The 21346-nt window shown below is 38.0% G+C and overlaps 1 protein-coding gene across 2 annotated transcripts; it reads right to left on the bottom strand.

The window, feature by feature from the left end:
• Nucleotides 1-271: 271 nt before the first annotated feature.
• Nucleotides 272-21227, bottom strand: LOC119745939 (dual oxidase maturation factor 1-like). Of its 2 annotated transcripts, XM_038222646.1 has the most exons (9): nt 20634-21227; nt 19640-19697; nt 16062-16199; nt 12929-13030; nt 11685-11838; nt 10145-10362; nt 9111-9295; nt 6988-7109; nt 272-2496 (listed from the first exon to the last, which is right to left on the bottom strand). In XM_038222646.1, exons 1-9 carry the CDS (start codon nt 20796-20798, stop codon nt 2400-2402), a joined length of 1239 nt encoding a protein of 412 aa, XP_038078574.1. In that variant the 5' UTR covers nt 20799-21227; the 3' UTR covers nt 272-2399. The 2 variants fall into 2 exon arrangements, with proteins under 2 accessions (XP_038078574.1, XP_038078575.1); XM_038222647.1 differs by lacking the exon at nt 6988-7109 and having other exon boundaries at nt 20634-21217.
• Nucleotides 21228-21346: the final 119 nt, after the last annotated feature.

The following is a 21346-nucleotide window of genomic DNA, read 5'->3' as shown; positions in this document are numbered from 1 at the left end:
GAATATTCATGATTTGTTTGTGTTGCTCCCCTGGAAACAAGTTCCTTTTTCCCACATTGTATCTATTTGTTACCCTTGTTTGTATCTTTGGCATAGTAACTTCCGTTGTCAACTCTCTTCAAATGATTTTAGCCGAAAAAAACCTCTGAACTTTGGAAAATCATTTACCATTGTATCATCCCTCCCCCTCCAAAAAAAAATTCAATACCTCAATACTGGGAAAGGTTTCTGTGCCAAAACTGGTTTTACAAATGATATACACATTGAACAGTTTCATTTAAAAATACAATTCCTCGTCTGTTTTAATAAGAACCTATAGTAATTTGCCTTAAAACAAGAAGTTGTTATTATCAGTAAACAAGTTAAGAAGTTACTCTAAATCAAGATACAAAAGTAGTTTTTTACAATACGTTTAACCCAAAACGCAACATTTGAAGCGGCATATCTGGGAAATTTTGTTTGAAAAACTTTCAGCAGCAGGAAAAAAGGAAACAGTAAACATCAAAAACTTTAAAAATGCAATTTCAACAAATGCCATATTCAGTTTTTACAAAAACTTTGAGTTTGCCTTGAAAATTGTATCCGGGATTTCATGGTTAAACGTATAAAGCATAGAGTGTTCTGGAAATAGGATGGCCGCTTCATAATATGGACCACGTGCATTCAGGCATGGCATAACCTTCAAAATCGGCCTCGGTGTTTTTTGAGCCCTTTGTTTGATTTTACAAAAAGCTTGGTCAGGTGTGTGACATGGCACTTTCCCAACGTTCCGCATTTCCCCAAAGCTTTCCCCAATGCATGGGCCTCTACATCAAGCCTGTGACGCATGAAGAAATGACTCGGGGTTAATGCCTGGCGGATACTGGCGCTTTACCAAGTGTTCATCATTATTATTATTATTATTATTATTAATGCACTACCAATATTCGACCAGAAGGGCGCTCATAAATTTGTGAGAAATGTTGACCGGTCGTCGCTCGTGAAGTTGCTTTTATCAAATTGTTATTCCCGTGTTTGCGTCATAACTGAGAAATTTTTATTTGCAAAAAGAATTTGAGATATATCAATGCCAATAGACCTGTAATACAAAAGTGCACAAGTTTTGCCTCTGAAGAAGGCCTTGCAAAGGCTGAAGTATCGGGCCATTGTAATTTTTTTATTTGTAGATTTCAGGTCAATCCAGGCAGTCAGCAATTTGCAGCAGTTTAATTCATTTTCACAAGTTTGTAATATTTCAAGGCATTCAAATTTTAGAGGATTTGGTGGCTCAAAACTGTGTACATGTTGCATAAAAAAAAGATTGAAATGGTGAAAAAGCATGAGTACATTATAGTAGTTATTTTAGTTTATACAAAGTACTGGAACCCATTCTTCAGACTTTTAAGGTAGCATTTTATCCAAAGCAGCACATATCTATTCTGCCTAGTTTAATAGTTTGGTCATTTAATATTTAAATTTAATTTTTTAAAAATGCAAAAGTCATAAGGACCTGTATTTCTTGATAAATGCTTATCCCCACCACCGCGCAACTGTATAGATTATTTCTTTTATCAATATCAAATGTCATACTAAAATCTGCTTAAATATCATACAAAATATTAACATACACTGGTTACTCAAAACACTATACAGTTCAAGAAGTAATGCAAAATTATCCTTTCTTCTAAAAACTGCAAGTTACATCAAAAGTACTGATAAAAGACTTCTTTTGGAGACAAGAGATATTTTAAAACGCATTTGCACCCCCCTTTCAACTTTTATTGTTTAACTAAGTTTACCAATTTCTATCAAGCATATACAAAGCCTTCATGTCATTTTGACTACAATTCATATTCTTTCTCCCTACACGGTTAAAATGTGCAGCGTAACTCACTGAAATAAAATCTCTTACAATTCTATAATTTCTCCAGAACCTCTTCCTTCATTGAACTTACATTTTCTTTTTATTCCGTACACATAACAATTCTCTACAGTTGAAAAGTATCAGCACTCTTAAAAGCATCTTTCAAAGAAACCAATATTGCAAACGTGAAGTTTTCCTCCCATTATACAAAATATACATTTATAAAAAAAAATTGATACTCATACTTCAAAGGAAATGCAACAGTGCCCATTTCGTAAACCAAAATTAATGTGAACTCATGAACATTAAAGAAAGCTAGGGGTCCAAGAAATGTCAAGAACCTACATTTGCAGAGCAAAGTGACATTCTGTGTAGAAATTATACGTCACACCAAAAAAAAAAACAGACAAAAAATGGTTTCCAAGTTGGAATATAAAAACTATGGGAGAGATACATGTAAACTTGTTTTCTCACTACGCATCCTCAACTTTAAGGGTCGGGTTCTCCACGCCGGTCAAGCTGGAATCGAAGCCCTTCATCTCAATGCCGCTGGTGGTTAGGTGCTGACTTCCGCCTTGATTTCCGTGAGGAGTATATTTTCGCCGGGGCCGGACGCTGGCTTTTCGGAGGGCTGAGACTTTTCGCCAGGTGGACTGGGGGTACCAAGAAGTAAAATCGAACCATTAATGAAATGAAGATGAACACGTGGCAAATGAAACATGTTTACATACAGCGTTGCCTGAGATGGGAAATACAACAGAAGTTATTAGGGGCCTGTATGTCATAAAGCCGCTAAATTGCAGAAATCTGCTAAGCATGTACAATATTTGCTAAGCGAGGACAGGTTACCAGCTCAAATGCCATGCGATTTATACTACTTGTGACTGGTTCCAAGTGGAATTTGTTAATCTTTTTTTTTTTTTTTTTTTTACGGAAAATACCTTGTTGGGTTTTTTTTTTTAATAATGATAATAATGCAGATTACATTGAACAAAATATCCACCGAAAAGATACTGAAGGTGCTAATACAAGAACAACAAATTAATCAAAGCGAGAAGGTAAAATAAGCAACAAACAAATGAAATACTACATGTAAATGCACAACAACAAAAACAAAACCAAACACATCTAGATGCTAGTGATCTAAACTCTAGGCATCTCGGGAGCAAGAACAACAACAGAAAAATGAACACAGGGTAGGGAGATTTTGTTATCTTGAAATACCCAAAAAATCCATGTACAAATATCACACTTTTGTCTGCTGTGTTGTGCAGAGTTGTACATTTAGAATTAGTAACGATTAACATAAATTGTGCAGATTGAGTCAATTGAATCTTCTTGACGTGTAAAAAGTATTGTTGCATTTTTGCGGAGGTGCTAATCTGGTGTATTAAAGAGCACATGTGATATCTTTTTTTCTGTCTTTTCTCCTACTTATGCTACAACAGTTTTATGCAGCAATGCAACACTACAGAGGTTGAACCAAAACAAGCTGAAACTGTTTCTTTTGTCGAGTATGAACATATGATTGTGAAGAACCAACTCTCTGAGATATTGAACAGATACTTTTAAAATTTGTTCAAACTAGGCTAAAAGTTTTGTAAGTTTAGTTCAATCTCATTAACGTTTACTAAGACGTGGCATACTAATGAAACAAGCATGACATTTGCAAAAGGAACTTTACAAAAAATTGTATATGTGTGGTTGAGATGAGTGATTAAGTGCTCATTATTAAAAAAAAATGTTGAACTCCGTAATGTACAAATTAATGATAGTGTGATAAGGTAATATATATGGAGTGGTTGGCAATGTGTTCATGACATCAGCTCCCTTCAATGTTGCTGTGACCGTACTGCTGCAGAGCCAGTGAGTGGAGCATAGAGACTACCTGCAATGAATATTCACGAGTTAAATTTGCATATTACAAACTTTTGCGGACAGCACTGATTACGCTTCTTCTAGTTCAATTAAAACTTTGACGTTGGAATGCTCCTTTCTGGTACTGTCCTTCAGCCAGTTGTTTTTCTGCACGAGCTTTCTAACCCTATGTGTTAGGAAAAGATTGTCAAGCAAGTAAATGTACGCCCATCAAAGAACTGTATGAAGTCCTATACGCTTGAAACACTTGCATGTTGCTGTGGAGTTCACGCAATGTGACATGTACTCAAGTATTTGGTTCATTTTATTTTCAATTTAACAATATTTGTGCACTATATTGTTGTGATTAGAGGGATTTAGTGTAGTTGTTTTAGTCTTAAGTTTTGCATTGAGCTAATCTTCACGATGTTTTACTGAAAGTTCCTTCAAAGCAAGATTCTCTTCAATGCCCCTTTCTGTTTATAGACATAGGTTGTTGTTTGGACACCCAATTTTTTTGGTTTACAAGTGGAATGTCATGGCCTAGCAGTTAGGAGCACTGCACCGGACTCATGCTCTGGTGTTTCAGAGGCAGCAGAATGTGGGTTCGAGCCCGGGTCTGGACACTTGTGGCCTTAAAAGCAAGGCACTTAACCATTATTGCTTAGTCCTTCGGATGGGACGTAAAGCAGTAGGTCCTGTGTGTTGTGTTATGCAATGCATGTAAAAGAACCCAGTAACACTTATCACTGAAAGAAGGGGTTTGCCCCGGTGTTTCTGGCCTCCCTTGCGGAGTATTTAGGAGAAGAACCAACCAACTAACCAAGTACAAAATGTTTATTTAAGTTAGTTACATATGGTCAAATAGCACCTAATTTATGTCACTACACAAGTGTTGACAATGCATAACAACTGCATGCTGGTTAAAACTTCATTAATTTAGCCATAGTTCTGTTTAAACTTCGACATGCAAAAAATATAGAATGAGTAAACAAAAATTTCCTCAATACTAATGACAGATTATGACTCTATAGTTAAATTAAGTTGGTTTAAAACACAGGTGTAATTAGTTGACATTTTAGTTTTTGACAGAGTCCCTCTATAAAATATTAAAAGTCATTGTTTCTTACAGTTTACGATCTTTTCTTATTCGTTCCTTAATTCATTCAGGTTTAGATTACAGACATGTCAGATTGTGACTTCTCTGCAAAAATGTGTGTTTTGGAGTGGGAAAAAAAAATAGTTTTTGTGTTTACTTAGATTAAGCATGGAATGAGCTACCTCATTTCAACAGAGCGGTCACAGATATTAATAGTTCACATCATTGACTATTAAAGAAATGCATTACAAAGGCTACTAGGCGACAGGGGAAACCAGTGCAGCAAAACGTCTTCCCAGTGACCCTGCACACCTTAAGCAAGCAAGAATCCGGCTAGATAAACACTCACTTTTGTGTTTCAAGTAGTTGTCTCATTGTAATGACAAAAATGTTGATTCAAGGCTTGTCAGATATCCAGTTATGCGTATTGCTAGGCAATACTAGATACCAAGCACACAGGATGTGTTATTCCTGCCGCTATAAAATAGGTTGGAGAGAACGAAAACATGCAGTGGCATTTCTAAGAGCTCATTCAAGGCAATTTGGGGCCCCTTTAGTTTAAATTTAACCAACTGTTGTTGGTTGAGTGATATTTTTAGCAAGGAAATACAGAAGTACATGTACTAGCTAAACATTTATTACATTTTTTTTTAGTGCAGTGGCAATTATAAGAGCTCATTCAAGGCATTTGGGGCCCCTTTAGTTTCAATTTAGCCAACTGTTGTTGGTTGAGTGATATTTTTAGCAAGCAAATACATAGGTTCATATACTAGCAAAAAAACTATTACTATATTTTTTTTTAGTGCAGTGGCAATTCTAAGAGCTCATTCAAGGCATTTGGGGCCCCTTTAGTTTAAATTTAGCCAACTGTTGTTGGTTGAGTGATATTTTTAGCAAGGAAATACATAGGTTCATGTACTAGCTAAAAATCTATTACTACATTTAACAAAAAACATTTTTAGTGCAGTGGTAATTCTAAGAGCTCATTCAAGGCATTTGGGGCCCCGTTAGTTTAAATTTAGCCAAATGTTGTTGGCTGGGTGATTATTTGTTTCAGCAAGGGAATAAAGAGATACATATACTAGCTACGATACAAAATGCAAGTCTATTACTAATTATTTTTACATACACTGAAACATGGGATTTTCTCTTTTTAGTTGAAGTGCATGTAATAATGTCTTAAAGTCCCGTCACCAGCTTCAGTTAAAGTTGGTGCATTTTATTATTTCATTTTCATCTTTGTGCTTTCAACTTGCAGTGATTCTGCGTTGCAAATTTGATAACATCATATTTGGGTAATTTTTTCCCCAATTCTGCTGCATCTTTGATGAACAGTGTTTGATGTCAAAGACATTGTTTGTGATATAGAGATGGCAGTGCCTTGCAACTTCTAGCTACGCTGAGCAAACTCCTAAGTTTGTAAGATCGGGATTTGCAAAAGAAAAGAAATCAAATAAATATGCTCATTTTTTTGTAATCCAGTGTGTAATTCAATGGGGTTTCCTATTCGACAAGCTCTACTTTTTGTGATCAACATCCGCATGTATTTTGAAAAGAAAGAATGAAAGTAAAAGAATAAATTTCAGAATAAATTCCCACGGAACTTACATTCTCGTCTTTTTTTTGTCTGAGATATAGTTAAAAATAAAAGGATATGAATGAATAAATGACTGTACATCTAAACAGGTTTTTTTTTTTGCTTTTCCTCTTTGATAATTAATAACCACATCATGAAGTCGATTATGGGATCCTAAAAACCTAAAACGGTGTATAAATGCTAGCTAAACTTCTAAATATTTTAATCAATAAAAACTTGCCAAATACAGGAAGGAAAATGTAGCTCAATGGTTAGAAAGACGGAGAAAACAGTTTTTACATCAAAGACTCTACCTAACTTGGACGTGTGCTAAGATTGAAAACTGAAGGTTGTTTAAATATTAACATAGGGTGTGTGAAAAAAAAATCTTATTAAATTGGAGAATTCAGGGCTGTTAGGGTATTAATTCAGTCACAACAACTTTGTAATAAACTTGCATGCACATGCAGAACAGGAAAATAATACTGTAGTTTCTTTTTACTAAAGTCTTGTTGATAGTGATACAACATGCTTCATATGTTAACCAGTTAAACTTGTACTCATGCAAGAAACGTTCTCCAGATATGCAAACATGCAAAACGGGGGACCTACGCATTGTCATGAGTGTCATTAGCTTCCTCCGCCACCTCCGCGAGCGACGAGCGTGGCCGACGCCGGGACACGGCAAAGCGGGACTGCGCCCGCTGGCGATACATTGGTTTGCTGGCCACCACCTTAAGACACAAAACAGGACAGCCGAAGGAGGGAGGAAAAAAGAGGAGACAAACGAGATGTAGGGAGGTAGGTATAAATAAGGGGTCATTCACCAACGGTCAAATGTCAGAGGGTGGAGTTAATGACAAGTGTTTAAAAACCAGAAATTGCAGGACTTGAGAAGTTACGTGGAAGTGTGGCTATACACAAACCCATAGATCAGAAACCATCACCAAGGTTGCTGTGTGGGGAAAGAAGTTATGTGGAAAAACACACATGAACAGTCAACAAACGTGATTATAGATGAGTGAAAAGGGTGAGGTTGTTCATTTCTTTTTCCTTCACGATTGCGTGCTGCTTATGAGTTATGCTTGACTTGACAATTTTTGATAAGAGCAAGTACCGTTAGTGTAGCCACTTGAAAACTCACCATACAGTTTGTGTGTGCTTAAAACTTGTAAATCAATTAACTGCATTGTCAAATTGTACTGCATTGCTTAGCATATGTCACAATTGGCAAAATATTGCAAAGTTTTACACACCCCGTAAAACACAACGCATAGAATTGCAAATGCATATTCTTTGTAAACGAGGTATTTGTGAAAAACAATTTTATTTTTGTAGTCAAATTTTAATGGTATTCTGTAGTGTGTTTTATTGCTGAGTTGATTTTAATGAGGTGCTACAGTTGGATTTAGCTCACATGTATTTTGATTTTTTTTTTTTAAGTTTAAAAATATTGATTAGGAATTGCCTGTAATAAAAGATCCGATGGAGAAAAGTACAATATTATAGAACATTATGAGAAGATAAATGTGCTGTGATGATCACTAATCACAAAATAACATTCAGATACATTATTTTCATATCTTGGAATGAAGATAAATATAATCAAATGATTGTCAAATATGTAAAGTTAAAAGTTGGGAAGGTTGTAATATTGTACTCAGGAAAAAATGTTGTGAGGAAAAAATTGTTAAAAGAGATGTAAAACAATAGCCCATCTGCAGTGAATGCAGATCTCCAAAAGTCATTGTGAAACTAATTGGTTTAAAAAAAGGTGAAATGGACAAAATGGAATGGGAGTTGTGAATAAGAAAGTCAGAAAAAGTTTAAAATGTCATCACTCACGAATTGTATGATAATGGGAAGGGGTGTTGATAGGAGTCAAGGTCATTATTATGAGTTGTGATGGTCCTCTGGCCTTTTTTTATTGGTTAATTTCTTTTTAATTTGTTTTGAATGGACTTTGTTTTATTAGGTTAAAAAGGGAGGGCTGAAATGCTGACCACAATGAGTTGAATCGTGAATGTGAGTTGGTGCGTATGAGTTTTTTATCAGAGCAAATGCTGTACAATATTCACATATGTTAAACTCAAGGGTACTGTTGGCATCGTGATCATGTATTGTGCAATATTCCCTTGGTTCCCGGGTCAACTTTATTTTTGAATGATTTCGAATTGAATGATTTCTTAAGTATATAACGCTTGAGGCATTATCAAAAATGACCTTTTGCTGATGCTAATCCTTGCTAAAATAAACATTCAAATAGATAAAAATTCAAACAGATACAAATATTTGTACGTTTGCCTCTGAAGAAGACCTGGTTGAGATCGTAAGGTCAGGCTGTCTCAACTTTTTTGATTTGTACATTTCAGGTCAATCCAGTCAGAAAGCAGTTTGCAGCAGTCTTATTCATTTTTTTTAAAGATACAAATATAGTAAATTTAGTATTGCAGTGAGATTTTTGTATTGCATTGCAGTGAAGAGTGCTGCACTCGTACAGAAAGTATTATCTTAAATATAGACAAGGTTTAGACAAGTATTATGCAAATGTTAGTAAGGTTGGGAAGTATTTTTTAGTTGACCTCAAGTATGCCCATTATTTCCTTTTCTAGATCCGCCTCATTGTGGTACACGCTTTCCAACCGCCCGTTGGAGTTCAACGAGAGGCGCGAGCCCCCCGTTTTCTCCCCACCCCCCTGACTGTACGGAACAATCAATAAGTTGGTTTTGCTAACCGTTTCGGAGTCGGCGGGTCCGCCATTGGAGGCACCGTTGCTGGTGCCGGCGGCGGCGCTCTTGTCATAGACAAAAGTTTCCTCGTAATCGGCCAGAGGGTCAATATTGAAGAAAGTGGTTAACACATTGGGGAAACGAATGTCCATGATGAAGACAATGAAACCGCTGACTACAGCAACCAGACCTGTAAAAATTATAAAAAAAATTTTTTTTAAATATCATTGAAATAGGTTTTCCACCAAGTTTTCATAATTTATCTTACTGCAGTTTTTACCGAGTGGCCAACGTCTCTTATGGGCTCCGTGTGCACACTACAGAGGCCCCTTTTTTTACCACTTTTGAGAGCCTAGTGGACGAAAGACACCTCGTGCACATACTGACAGTTCACGCACCGATTGCAAAGTACGCACAACTTTTTTTATTCTGAATGTGCAAAAAGCCATTGCGTCTCTGCTTTAACACACGTCGTCAGCAATGGGTTCAATAGTCTCAGACCCAGTGGTCTCCCCCAACTCTCCCTTGATTACTTGTGCACGGAACCCACGTCCTCGCAACACTAAATTTGTCACTTGATGAACAGATGATGATGTAATCTATATTTTCTTACAGTTTTCTATAAGAATACAAAGACAATTTAAACCTATCCCTCACAAAAAAGTGACTTAATGTTTAAACTCTAACCATCTAAGATCCCTCAAAATCCAACGGGCACTTTTTGTTGCATTTTGCGACTTAAGAAAAGTTAAAACTACAATTGAAATGGACCCTCTTTCCCCTTAAATGTTAACGCAACAGCCAAAATGCCTGGGTGGTTAAAGGGTTAACTGAATTTAATCCATTGATAAAATCATCAGGTGATATCTGGCCTTTCAAAAGAGAAACTTGCTGTTCCTATAACGTACATCAATTATGTCACACATGAGATACTCTGCAAACCATCCCCAAGAAAAAAAATTAATCCTCTCACTAAAACCCATCCCCTCCTTTTTGTTAACTTTCTCTATCCTTTTAATACTAGTGACAGTATACTAACCAGCAACAAAGCACAGGTAGAACGTGGGACCGTAGCTGAAGGTGAGCACCTTCTCTTTACTGAACGGTATGATGAGATTGGTGCTGCCGAAGCGGACCGCTGCCCACATGATGTTGCCGAGCCACAAGAAACCGCCGGTCATCATCAGGAAGTAGCCGCAGTAGCGCAGCACCATGAAGCTCAGGGCCATCGACAGGATCCAGAGAGGGAAGGCCGTCCTGGGAGAAAAGAACGACGGTAAGAAAACAAAAAAGTTTTGCCAACGTCCAATTTCATTGAGCTGCTAACCACAGAAATTTGCTAAGCAGATACAAAATTTGCTGAGCAGAAGCAGGTTACCAGCCAAAATATCATGCTTTGTACATATTGCTCCTGACGGGTACTTGCTGATTTTTGCTTAGCACAAATTCACTTAACTATTATTGGGAGTGCGGCCTGGTGGTTAGGGTTCACGACTCATGATCAGCGGGTCAGGGGTTCGAATCCTGCTACTTGTACGTAGTGTCCTTGGGCAAGCCATTTCACCCAACTTGCCTCTCTCCACCCAGGAGTATGAATGGGTACTGGCATTAGCTGGGGAGTAACCTGCGATGGACTGGCATCCCATCCATGGGGAATAGAAATATCCTAGGTCGTCTAATGCCACAGAAACCGGAGATAAAGTCTGGCCCACTGGGCTATAATGGCTCATGACAGACTTTACTTTACAAAAATTTACTAATATATTTTCAGCTTAATAGCACCAGATATTGGGCTTTGGGCAAATTTATGCGCAAAAGCAGCTATATACATCACAAGGCTGGTAACCTTTGCATACTTAAAAAATGTTTTATGTGGTTAGCAAATTTCTGTGGAAAAAAATAACAAATTCTCAAATGGGAACAGCTTTGTTAGCTTTAGCCCCTTAACGTGCACAAACCAAAAAAATCCTGAAATATTTCTACTTTCTCCTCAAACACTCAAGCAAATCCCTCACTTTAACAATCTATGTTTAAAAATGCACATCCCCGACACAATGCCCTTTCTTTTCTTTTTTTCAGAAAGCCTCTCAAAATGTTCAAAACCTGTTTAAAATTGAGCAAAAAGAGATTTTAATTTGGCCTCATTCAAGTCCGAAACCTGGACCTACACCCCTACAAAAGTTTTCAAAAATTGGACCTAGTTTCAAATATGAACCTCTTTCCAAGATATCTGACAAACATCATAATCATGTCTCCAGCATGCTTATAATTTGAGATGACCCATTGCAAAGTGACAATTGTTCATAAGATGGAATTTGTATTGGAATAATGTAAAAGTAAATGTTGCGTTTTGCCCTCCATAAACACTGTTTACTCAGTATTGTTCAGCTACTTGAGTGGGACTCGAACCCATGACCTCCTGCTGGAGCAGACATCTTCATCAGGGCAAAATACGTTGGTGAAGGGCAAAACCCAACAAGCAAAATTGTAGAGAGTTGATTGAAAGTGTAACTTCCTTTTTTTTCTTACATTCAGGGCATCCGGATATGTGATCTTGATATTTTCTCAGACAAACTCACCAGACCATGATCCAGGTGTAGAAGCCAGCGGTTCGGTAGGTGCGACCCCAGCGAATGTCTTCCCCGTCCAGAGCAAAGTACTCAGCGATCCACAGGACAGGCAAGGGCTTGCCAGACCACTGGGCCTCACGGAACTCACGGTTGATTCGGCCAGCTGTTGTGAGTGAGTTTGCATTTGTATAACATGTGTCTAAGGTTCGTAAGGGATCAGTTGCTCTTTGTGCACTTTTTTTTGTTTAAAGTTACAAAATTGCTTAGCATCTTACTAAGGAGATTGCATAAAAGCTAAATGTTAGAGTTTTTAGTTTAATAAGTGGCTACTATACATTTTGAGAAAACGGACAAAGCATGCAGAATTGTGTGGTTCCTGCAACTGGATTCTGTTGATAACGCGCGTATAAAAAAGTTTGTCCGCAGGCACAAACCGCTTTCAATGATTGGTTTCTTCTTATTGTTAGATAAGGGACCACCCCTTTTTTCACTGCGACCAATCCTTTGAAATTAGTTCTTAGGGGAAAACCTTCACCTATAAAGCTGCCTGGCCAAAAAGTGTTGCCTTGTCATCTGAGAATTTTTGTTAAAATTAAAACAAAATCCTACTCTCAGAAATTCCCAGCAAATTCAATGATTCACCCCTTCAATAAAATGGATGGTGTTTTTGGTGTACCCTTCCCATTTTGCAACCTTTTGAAGGATTGAATTTGGCAAATCTGAATGATTTCTGTACCAAAAGAAAATGGGTACGAGTGTTCACACTTTAAACTCTTGAGTTCAGACTTAGAACAACATTAATTTTTCATCCTTACAGCTTTCTCAGCAATAAGCTTTGCAAAGGCTTTCAATCGCAACTTCCCAGGAAGATGCTGACAGTGATTGTTGTCAAAAAGATCAAAAACATTTCAATCAAGTCTCACAACTTTTTCCCATGCTGACATATGTCAAAATGAAGTGACCATTCATATAAAAAGTTTTTTAAAAACAAAAATTGCTGTGCCCAAATTATTTATCACTTCGCCAGAATTAGCATTTTTTTTTTTTTTTTTTACTTTTCAGAAATACACCCAAAAAAAGTCCTGAGGTGACAAGGAAATCAAGATTTCCAACACCAAATCCATTTGTAGAAGGTACATGTATGTATTACATTTATTGCTTTTTGTGTCTCATGTTTTGACTTTACATTTTGCAAAGATGTCTAAAACTCCATTTGAAGTAAAAAAAAAAGAGAGCTGTAAAAAGGGACTCACAAAAACGGCCAAATCCTCTCCGACCCTGACCACCCCAGAAGTTAAAGCGCTCGTTGTAATTGATTTTCTCATCTGGGTGTTCTTCAATGCTTCCATCCTTAGCTTCAAAAACAGAGTGAGATCCAACAAAATTCAAAATTATTCTTCAATTATTGGGAAAGGATTACAATTGAGACCGGGTGCATAAAGATTTCATTCAAAGTAAGCTAAGTCTTGACAAAATAATCCCAACGTGTAACAGCGCTAAAGATTTTGCTATTTCAGCACCTGTTTTACGTACATTCGGTGCTACATCATGCGAGGAGCGAGTGTTTTTTTAATACCTGTATGTAGGAACAGTGCCCCCTGGAGGCAGGTGCTGTCTGACCACTCCCCTCCCCCCTCCTTTTATAAAATTTTTGAACCAATGTTGACAAGAAATTGCTGCTGCTAAATGTGCCAACATGCAGAGCCATAGCCCAATTTTGCAACCCCCTTTAATTACAAGAAATTGTAATGTTTTTACATGTAAATTATCCCCCTCAGACTAAATACATCTAGAAAGAGTCCAACGGGCATTACAGTTAATCGGCCTTGAGCTAGAGTGCTTTGTGAACAGCGGCGTATAGCCAGTGTTCTCACAATAGGGGCAAGTGGGGGGGGGGGGGCTGGATGTTATAGTGGGGGGGGGGCAACCCAATTTCTGTTAAACCCATTAACAGGACAAACAAATTTCCAGTGGGGAGGGGGCGACAATTTTTTTATAGGGGGCGTACTTTACATAACTCTCAAGGACAAGGCATTGTCTTACCTTTGTTCCTATAATATAACACTCTCCCACAGACTAAGCACACACACTCACGATCGAGGACCATTTTCAACAAAAGATGAACTTTTGAGGACAACAAAGAATCTGTTGTTCTCCCTTTGTCTGTCTGTCCTTGAGGTATATATGTAAAGTACCTACACACCCCTTGGCTACGCGGTTGGTCGTAAACACAAATTTCACATCAACTACGAGTAGTTGTGCAACCGCAGTCATACAGGGTTGCACACCTCGAAACTTTTGAGACACAAAACCCTTTAAAACCCCTCTTTGTAAACGTATTCAATCCTATTCTTTCTTCCAACGCAATAACCTTTCCCTCAAGGTTTTCCTTTCTTTTGTCCTTTTGTAACGGACCAATACCCCGTGACAGGCATAGGGGCGAAAAGGCATTGTGAAAAAGTTCACTTGGCAACCTCATTAGACGGTGACCCCTGCCCAGGGCCGTAGTGAAGTAAACAAAATTTGATGCTCAGGGCTGGCGACGGGCCTGGTAAGAATGGTGCAAAGACACCAGACCATGCCGGAGCTGGGGGTTGCTAGCATAAGGCTTGCCCCGAATCACATAATATAGTAACAGTATCTTTAATGCGAAGTTAAAACGGGCAAAGCATTGGATTTAGTCAGCGTTCCAGATTTTATTCAAATTTAACTCGCAAATGGCTTACTGGTCCCTCTTTGGGTTTGAAAACCTATGTTTTGTCTCCAACTTTGGTTTCATCCCTGTTTTAAGAGAAGCCTTTTGTATCCAAATCAAATGAGAGTACTCAAAACTATGGCCTCATATTATTAAGGTTCAGTCGTGGAAAACCCTTAAAAACCTGAAAATTCAAGGCATCATGGAAAAGTCATGGAAAGTTGATATTTCAAGAAAAAAAAATCATAGAAAAAGTCACGGAATCCTGCACAACCCATACATATTGCTGCGTATGGGTATTTGGGTGTGGCAGTCTTCCAATTTGCATTTCAGTTTACTATACTTCCTCTTTATGTGCTCGATACTTGTTTCATATTCAAGGTATCGCTGTGATACATTTGTGGGACAAGGTGGCTTTGTGTCAAACTGGAAGGCTGAAAGGGAGCAATATCCCTTGTCTCCAGAGCAATAGGCTCCTAGATGCCAAAACAGCAAAGGATCTGGTCTTGGAAAGCCCTAGTTTTGTCCTGAAAGAGTCATGGAATTTCATGTGAAGATTTCTGTTGGAACCCTGTATCAATGAACCCCAACTCCCTAGCATCTTTTACTGGAACTGGACCAAGTCCATCAAAATCAATCACTGTGCGTCCAATACAAAACTGTACATGACATAATGGAATCCACCACTGATGCACTGGTTGACATTCATGGACTTGCTACACATGGCTTTAATCACAATAGCAGTACAGGAAGCTAGGCAAAATCAATCAGATACCCGTAGCACTGCTTCAGGCCATTAGGCCCAAGTCCGTCATACTCCGTCAATATTTAGGCACGCCAGGCCTTCTGGACAAAGTCCCCCGAAATCCACCAAAATGGGGGGTGCATTTTGATGGAGTTGGGATGGTTATGGTTAAAGATTTGATTTGCCTGAGGAAGAATATGAACCCACATTGAGCCAGAGTTCGTCAAAGTCAAGTGCATAAAATCCCCTCAAGTCAAAAGTGGGGACAAAAGTAAAGGTTTAAAAAAAAACCTTATGCCTATTCCTACACAAGTTTCTACAGAAAAGAACATGCAGGGGTTATAAATTACATTCTTTTTGTCATTTTTACTTTGAAAGAATGTGGCATCCAGACGCAACTTCTTTGATTGTGTACAAAGTCTATGGAGAGTCGAGTGACTCGAGTGCATTTGTTTAAGTATTTTTTAACAAATTTGGAAATGTTTCTCAGTCCCAGATTCATGTCTTATCAACATTTTTGCAATGACTGACCTTCATTGAGATCATATACGATGAAAAAAGTGGCGTCAGGATGTAAAATTCTTTCCTTTTACTTTTTATCATTCTAGAAATGATAAGGGGAAAAGATACCAAAGTAAATAGTAAAATTCTCGTTGTTCTCAAGTTGTTTTTTTATGTCGATCTCTGTTTTGCAACTGATTGTTTTGCTTAGAAAGAAGAATAAATCCAGTAAACAATTTTATTTAGTAAAAGACAAAATCTTCTTGATGAAAATGAACCACAATTCACATTAGTGATTGATTATTCTTCCGGGGTTTTTCCTCTCACCTCTAAAAATGAAAACGTAATTTCTTTGTTGTCTTCTCATTGTCTTCTTTGCCTTCAGGTCTGCGAGCTACATTGACATTGCCAGAACTAAATAATGATAATAATGACAGTTGCGTACCTTTTAGAGTGATGTTGACACTGTTGAGGCCAATTTTGACGCCAATGTCTGCGTGGATTTCACCCTTGTAGAAAGCCTTGTACGCCGTTTCTGTGTCAAGGATCTCCGCTCTCTCCCACTCTTGGCCCCAAGCCGATACTTCACAGACAAAAAAAGTAAGTACTTTTGGTTTTTTCTTACTCATATTGTTCCAGTGTTGTTACAAGTTGCTTGTGACTGAGTCGAGTCAAGTCGAGTCGAGTCATTCTTAGGCCGTGACTCGAGTTCAGTTGAGTCATTAAGTTAGGAAGGTCAAGTCAGTAAAGTTGCATTCTTAACCAGTTAACGCTTGAGGAAATGTAAGCACGATCTGGTAATGTATATTCGCATGGGCAGGTGATGGGTTAAATTGTCGAGCTTTCCCAGAGTCTCCGGCAGTGGACGTGTATACATGTCGGTGTTATGAACTTGAAATTGGCCGCTGTACACGGCCTGTCATCGCAGGAAATATCACTAGGCCTTGGGCGTCGCCAGGATTTTTTCTAGAGGGGGGCAAAAAAAAATTTGCCAAAAAATGCTTGTATTTCTCAACACATTCTCGATTTATCAGTTTTAGAGGGGGGCAGGGACATTTTGCCCCCCCCCCCCAACTCATTCAATTTACACCACTTCGTCTTCGCGCCTCTTTTTTTTTCTTTTCTTTTTCTTCCTTTTTTTTTTTTTTTTTTTTTTTGCTTTTCCAGGGGGGGGGGGGCAAGTGCCCCCCTTGCCCCCCCTCGCGACGCCCATGCACTAGGCCTTGGAGTGTTGAGTAATATGAAGTAACGGTGAGAAATATCATACAAATATTGTACACGTACAAATGGCTCTCAAGAGTCGGTACTTTTTAGTGTTTGAATTATTTTTAAAATTTGGCCGATACATCTTGTCTTTTTCAAAATGGTGTTTTTCGGCCAAAATTAATCCACAGCGGCAAGTGGTTAAATCCCCAAAAATCCACCACAGTGCAGAAACTAAATGACATAATATCTTTGCGCTTCTAACTTTCAAATAGCATTGGCGTTCATGCAGAGGCTTATACATGTATACATGCATATCATCTTAGTAGGCAGGGGAGGGATGTTTCAAAAGTCCCTGTTTTGTATTAACAAAAAATGTTGGATTTCACAGCCTTATTTTGACAAGGAAAGATGGTGTGATGGAAAAGAAATTGCTTTCATTTTATTCTTTGCTCTTAAAATAATTCAATTCAAGTTGGTGTTCATATGTGCTTTTTCAAAATTTTGATTTTCTTTCCCGAACGAAATTTTAAGTAATGTTAATGTCCTGTAACAAATAAATTTGCTTGTTGGCTGTTTCAGCAAGCATGCCAAAACAGCCTTTTATTTGGTAAAGATTTTTTTTTTCCTTTTTTTTTTTTTTCTTCAGTCATTTTTGCCCATAGCATTTGTAGACGATTCTGTTCCCGGCACTTTGGGCACTAAAATCAATCCAATTGCCTTTATACCTGCCACACACTTAGACCACCACCCACAGATGGGTGCCAATCATGGACTTCATCATGACATCATCACGAGTCACGTGACATCACATTAAAAGTGCATATTTTTAATGCCTATAACAACAGGTCCGATTGGGTTGAAAGTTGGTATGTGCCTATAGACCGGGATGTGTTATATATGAAAATAAATGATAATGTCATCATGGGTCATGTGATGTTACGATAAAGATTAATAGATTTAATCTTTGAAAATCAATATAAATCAATCATGAAAGACCTGAACTTGACAAAGTTGATAGAGTAATCCAGGATCTTCATTTTATTTCACATGTGTGCTAAATCATGACCCTTCCTTCCGGTCCAAACCAGAAGTGCCTTATAATTTAAAAGTGGAAACTTGCTTTCAACGATGTCAGTCTCTGGCTAGACTTAAAAAAAAAATTACCTGTGATGTCGTAAAATGTTAGAGCGCCCTCTAGCGGCAGGTCAAAAAATGTTGCACGTCACTTGTCACAAACAATTGCCGAAACAGCCCTGTGTTTGTCCACAAATATATATCTAGTTTGTTTTTGCAGGCCTGTATACAGTTTTAAACAGTGCTTTTTAAATGGTGCACTCCAGTTCAGAAATTGCACACACTATTCAGTCGAATTAGGAGCATCCCGCTCTGAATTGAAAAGTTGAAATTATTGATAACTTGTCGTGGGCCGATTTTTTGTGCGATGTGTCATTGGAAAAATCATAACTTAATGTTATGATAGATATTTACTATGAAATAAATAATTAATTATAATCAAATATGATATGAAAATCTATACTTGAAGGAGCCACACCCACAAAGCATATATACACCAATTTTAGCCATAACCTTCCCAAATCCTTCAAAATCCTCTTTACAAAATGGAGGATTTAGCAGGATTGAGGCTATGGAAAAATGTGTGGCTGATTTTGGAGGATGCACTGTGTCAAGGTCTTAGTCGGGCGTGGACCTTGTGTTGTTTATGCTCAGCCGTGCATAAATTTAGGCCCTAAGATGATACTTAAAATACTCCGCACTGCTCCAGTATGTCACTGGCTCTGCCTCAACATATTGACAGTGATTGCCGGAGGAGTTTGCAGGATTGAGGCAGTGGTCACCCCTCCAAGGACCACATTCAAGAAATAACAGATGATTTTGCAGGATTGAGGCTGGATGCTAATTATACATGGAGGCAGTTGGAGGATTTTGCAGGATTGAGGATGCATCCTAGCAAAATGCCTAGGGAGTTAGGGCTAAGGGAACAGTTGTAAAACTTCAAATGCAGTATGAATAAGAATCAGAAATCAATCTGAGAAATTCAATATCCTTAAAAAAATGAGGTTTGTAATAACAGTCGAGAATTATCTGATGATATCAGATCTTTTAATTTCCCCCTTGTTTCTCTATTGCTTTTATTTCCTTCCACTTTTTAGTACTTTTTCCTAGGGTTCATCAGATTTTGCAATAAATCTGGTCCATAAAAAAAAACAGATTTTATCTTAAGCAAACTTTCATTGAGATCCTTGTTCCGGCTTACATAGTCTGCAGTGTTTGCTTAAACAGAGCCAGAAAAATCATGTTTATAAACCTATGTAAACAACTAACCTTCTCTCACGGGGAATGAAGTGAAACATGCTTCACTAGCTTTTTGTATATATTGATATACATGTGCACATACATGAAGATATTTATCGTGTTCTTTTGGAAATCATGGAGTGTGGTGTTGTGGAGAGAAAACATTTGTAAAAGTTATTTCACCCTATTCAATTAAGTGAAATGTCAAAATTGAAATCATTTAATATGGTTTGTCAGATGACTAACCCTATAAAATAGTTCCACACCCCTTTTTATTAAAAAAAATAATAATAATAATTTTAAAAAGTATGTTTCCCTCTTCAATACTTGGTGCATATAAGCAAATGACATTTTCTTGAACAATATAAAGCTAAAATGCTGCTAAATCCAAACATCCAACATTTTGATATTTGTTGTTGGGTTTTGTTGGATTTTGCAGGGTGATCAAAGAAACTCAAAGGTATTTGGGTTGATAAGTTAAATAAACATAGAAATATGACTTACACAATATTCCAGCTCCTATGAACATTGCCACCACAAATCGTATCAGGGTGAACCATCTCTGTAAAAAAAAAAACAGAAACAGTTTACAAACTACGTACTACTCTAGTTTTTATCTCCACAGTTTCACTTGTTAAGTCAATTTGAATTAGAAGGGTATAACGTATAAAAGTGTGGGAAAGATTCCCATATCTGGCCATCACCAATTTTTCCCTTCAGTAACCTATCAGCCATCAGAAAGTGATAATAGGCCTGTGCCCTAAAAATTAAACAGGGAAAATATTGAAGTATTTACGGAGAAAACACAATTTTCAGACAAGTCTCTTAGGGTTTGTGCACAGGGTGACATATGATGGCCAGATATGGGAATCTTTCCAACACGGAAATAACTAAGTAAAAGAAATTGGAAATTACAACCCTCCCCCATGCCCCTTTTGCCCCGCCCACTTGTACAGACAGTGAAAATAATAGCAAGACGATTGCAAATTTCAGTGGCAGGCCATAGGCCGCCAAAAGGAAAAATCAGGCAGGAACAAATAAAATATGCCAGCTACCCCCCCCCCCCCAACAAATCTGGATCCGCCCCTGAATTTGCATAGGAAAACCCAATTTCAACCTTTTTAAATTAATTCTACCTCCATGCATGAACACAATTAAATCAAAGTTCGGCCAAAATTTTAGAAAGGCAAACATTTATTTTTTTTGGGTGGGGGGGGGTGATAAATGAGGAACAAGGCAGCATGGATTGCACAAGCCACTTTGTTTTATTTACATAGTTGTCATCATTTGTCCAAACAAAATTGGAAATGTTTACAATTTTTAAGTATTTAATTAATGTTTTTTTACTTTGTGCTTTTGTGAAAGACTTATAACACGCACTCCAGCCTTTCATTGTCAATCTCTCCCCTGCCCCACTTTATTTTTACAATTAGCCCCGCCCATTACATTTTTTTGTTTGCTTTTCAATTTGTTCAAAATTGGGTGACAAATAACTCACCTGTTTACCCCGAATTCCCGGCAGAATGATGAGAAAGGAAAAGGCGATAATGAGGAAGGCGAAGACGAATCCCATCTCCGTCACATCCGCCGTAACCGCCGTCTTGTTGGACGCATATTGGGTCGGGGTCCCCTTCACTCGCAAAGCACTGTACGGGATCCCCATCTTGGCTGCGAGATTGGAGTTTCAGTCAAATGTGGAAAGTAAAAAGTTCTGTTGGACTTCCCTCCACTTTCCAGCACTGATTCCTTCGAAACCCGGTCTCTGTCTCGAGTTTCGATGTCTCCTTAACTTCAGAAGAAGAGAGATTTTGGTCCCAAAGGCGGGCAAACAAATCGCCACCAAGGAGAAACGGTACAATCTTGATTACCTTCTTCTTCAAGCGACACTACTTTTCGATACCTCGCCAAAACAAAAATCAGCACAGGGTTTCCGCGTTACGAATCCACTGACCCGTCTACAGAGAGTCGAGGAGTGGAAAAAAACTTTTGTCCCGGGTTTAATCGAACTCATTACATATGCAAGAGTGGATCCTTTCTGCAGGGAAATTTACATATACGTACGTGTTGGGTATTGAATTTAGGAAGTGGATGAATACTGGGCAACCGGGTTTTCGTTAACAATAGGCAGTGTTTGCGTAAGTCCCCGTGAGGTATGGTATGGTGACAGGGCCATTCAGGAATTACGTCAGCATTTTTTCCCATTCTTCATCC

This window comes from Patiria miniata, unplaced genomic scaffold, assembly GCF_015706575.1.
Source record: "Patiria miniata isolate m_02_andy unplaced genomic scaffold, ASM1570657v1 HiC_scaffold_7, whole genome shotgun sequence".
NCBI lineage: Eukaryota > Metazoa > Echinodermata > Asteroidea > Valvatida > Asterinidae > Patiria > Patiria miniata.
The sequence above is the reverse complement of the archived record's forward strand: the minus strand, read 5'-3'. Positions and strand labels throughout refer to the sequence as shown.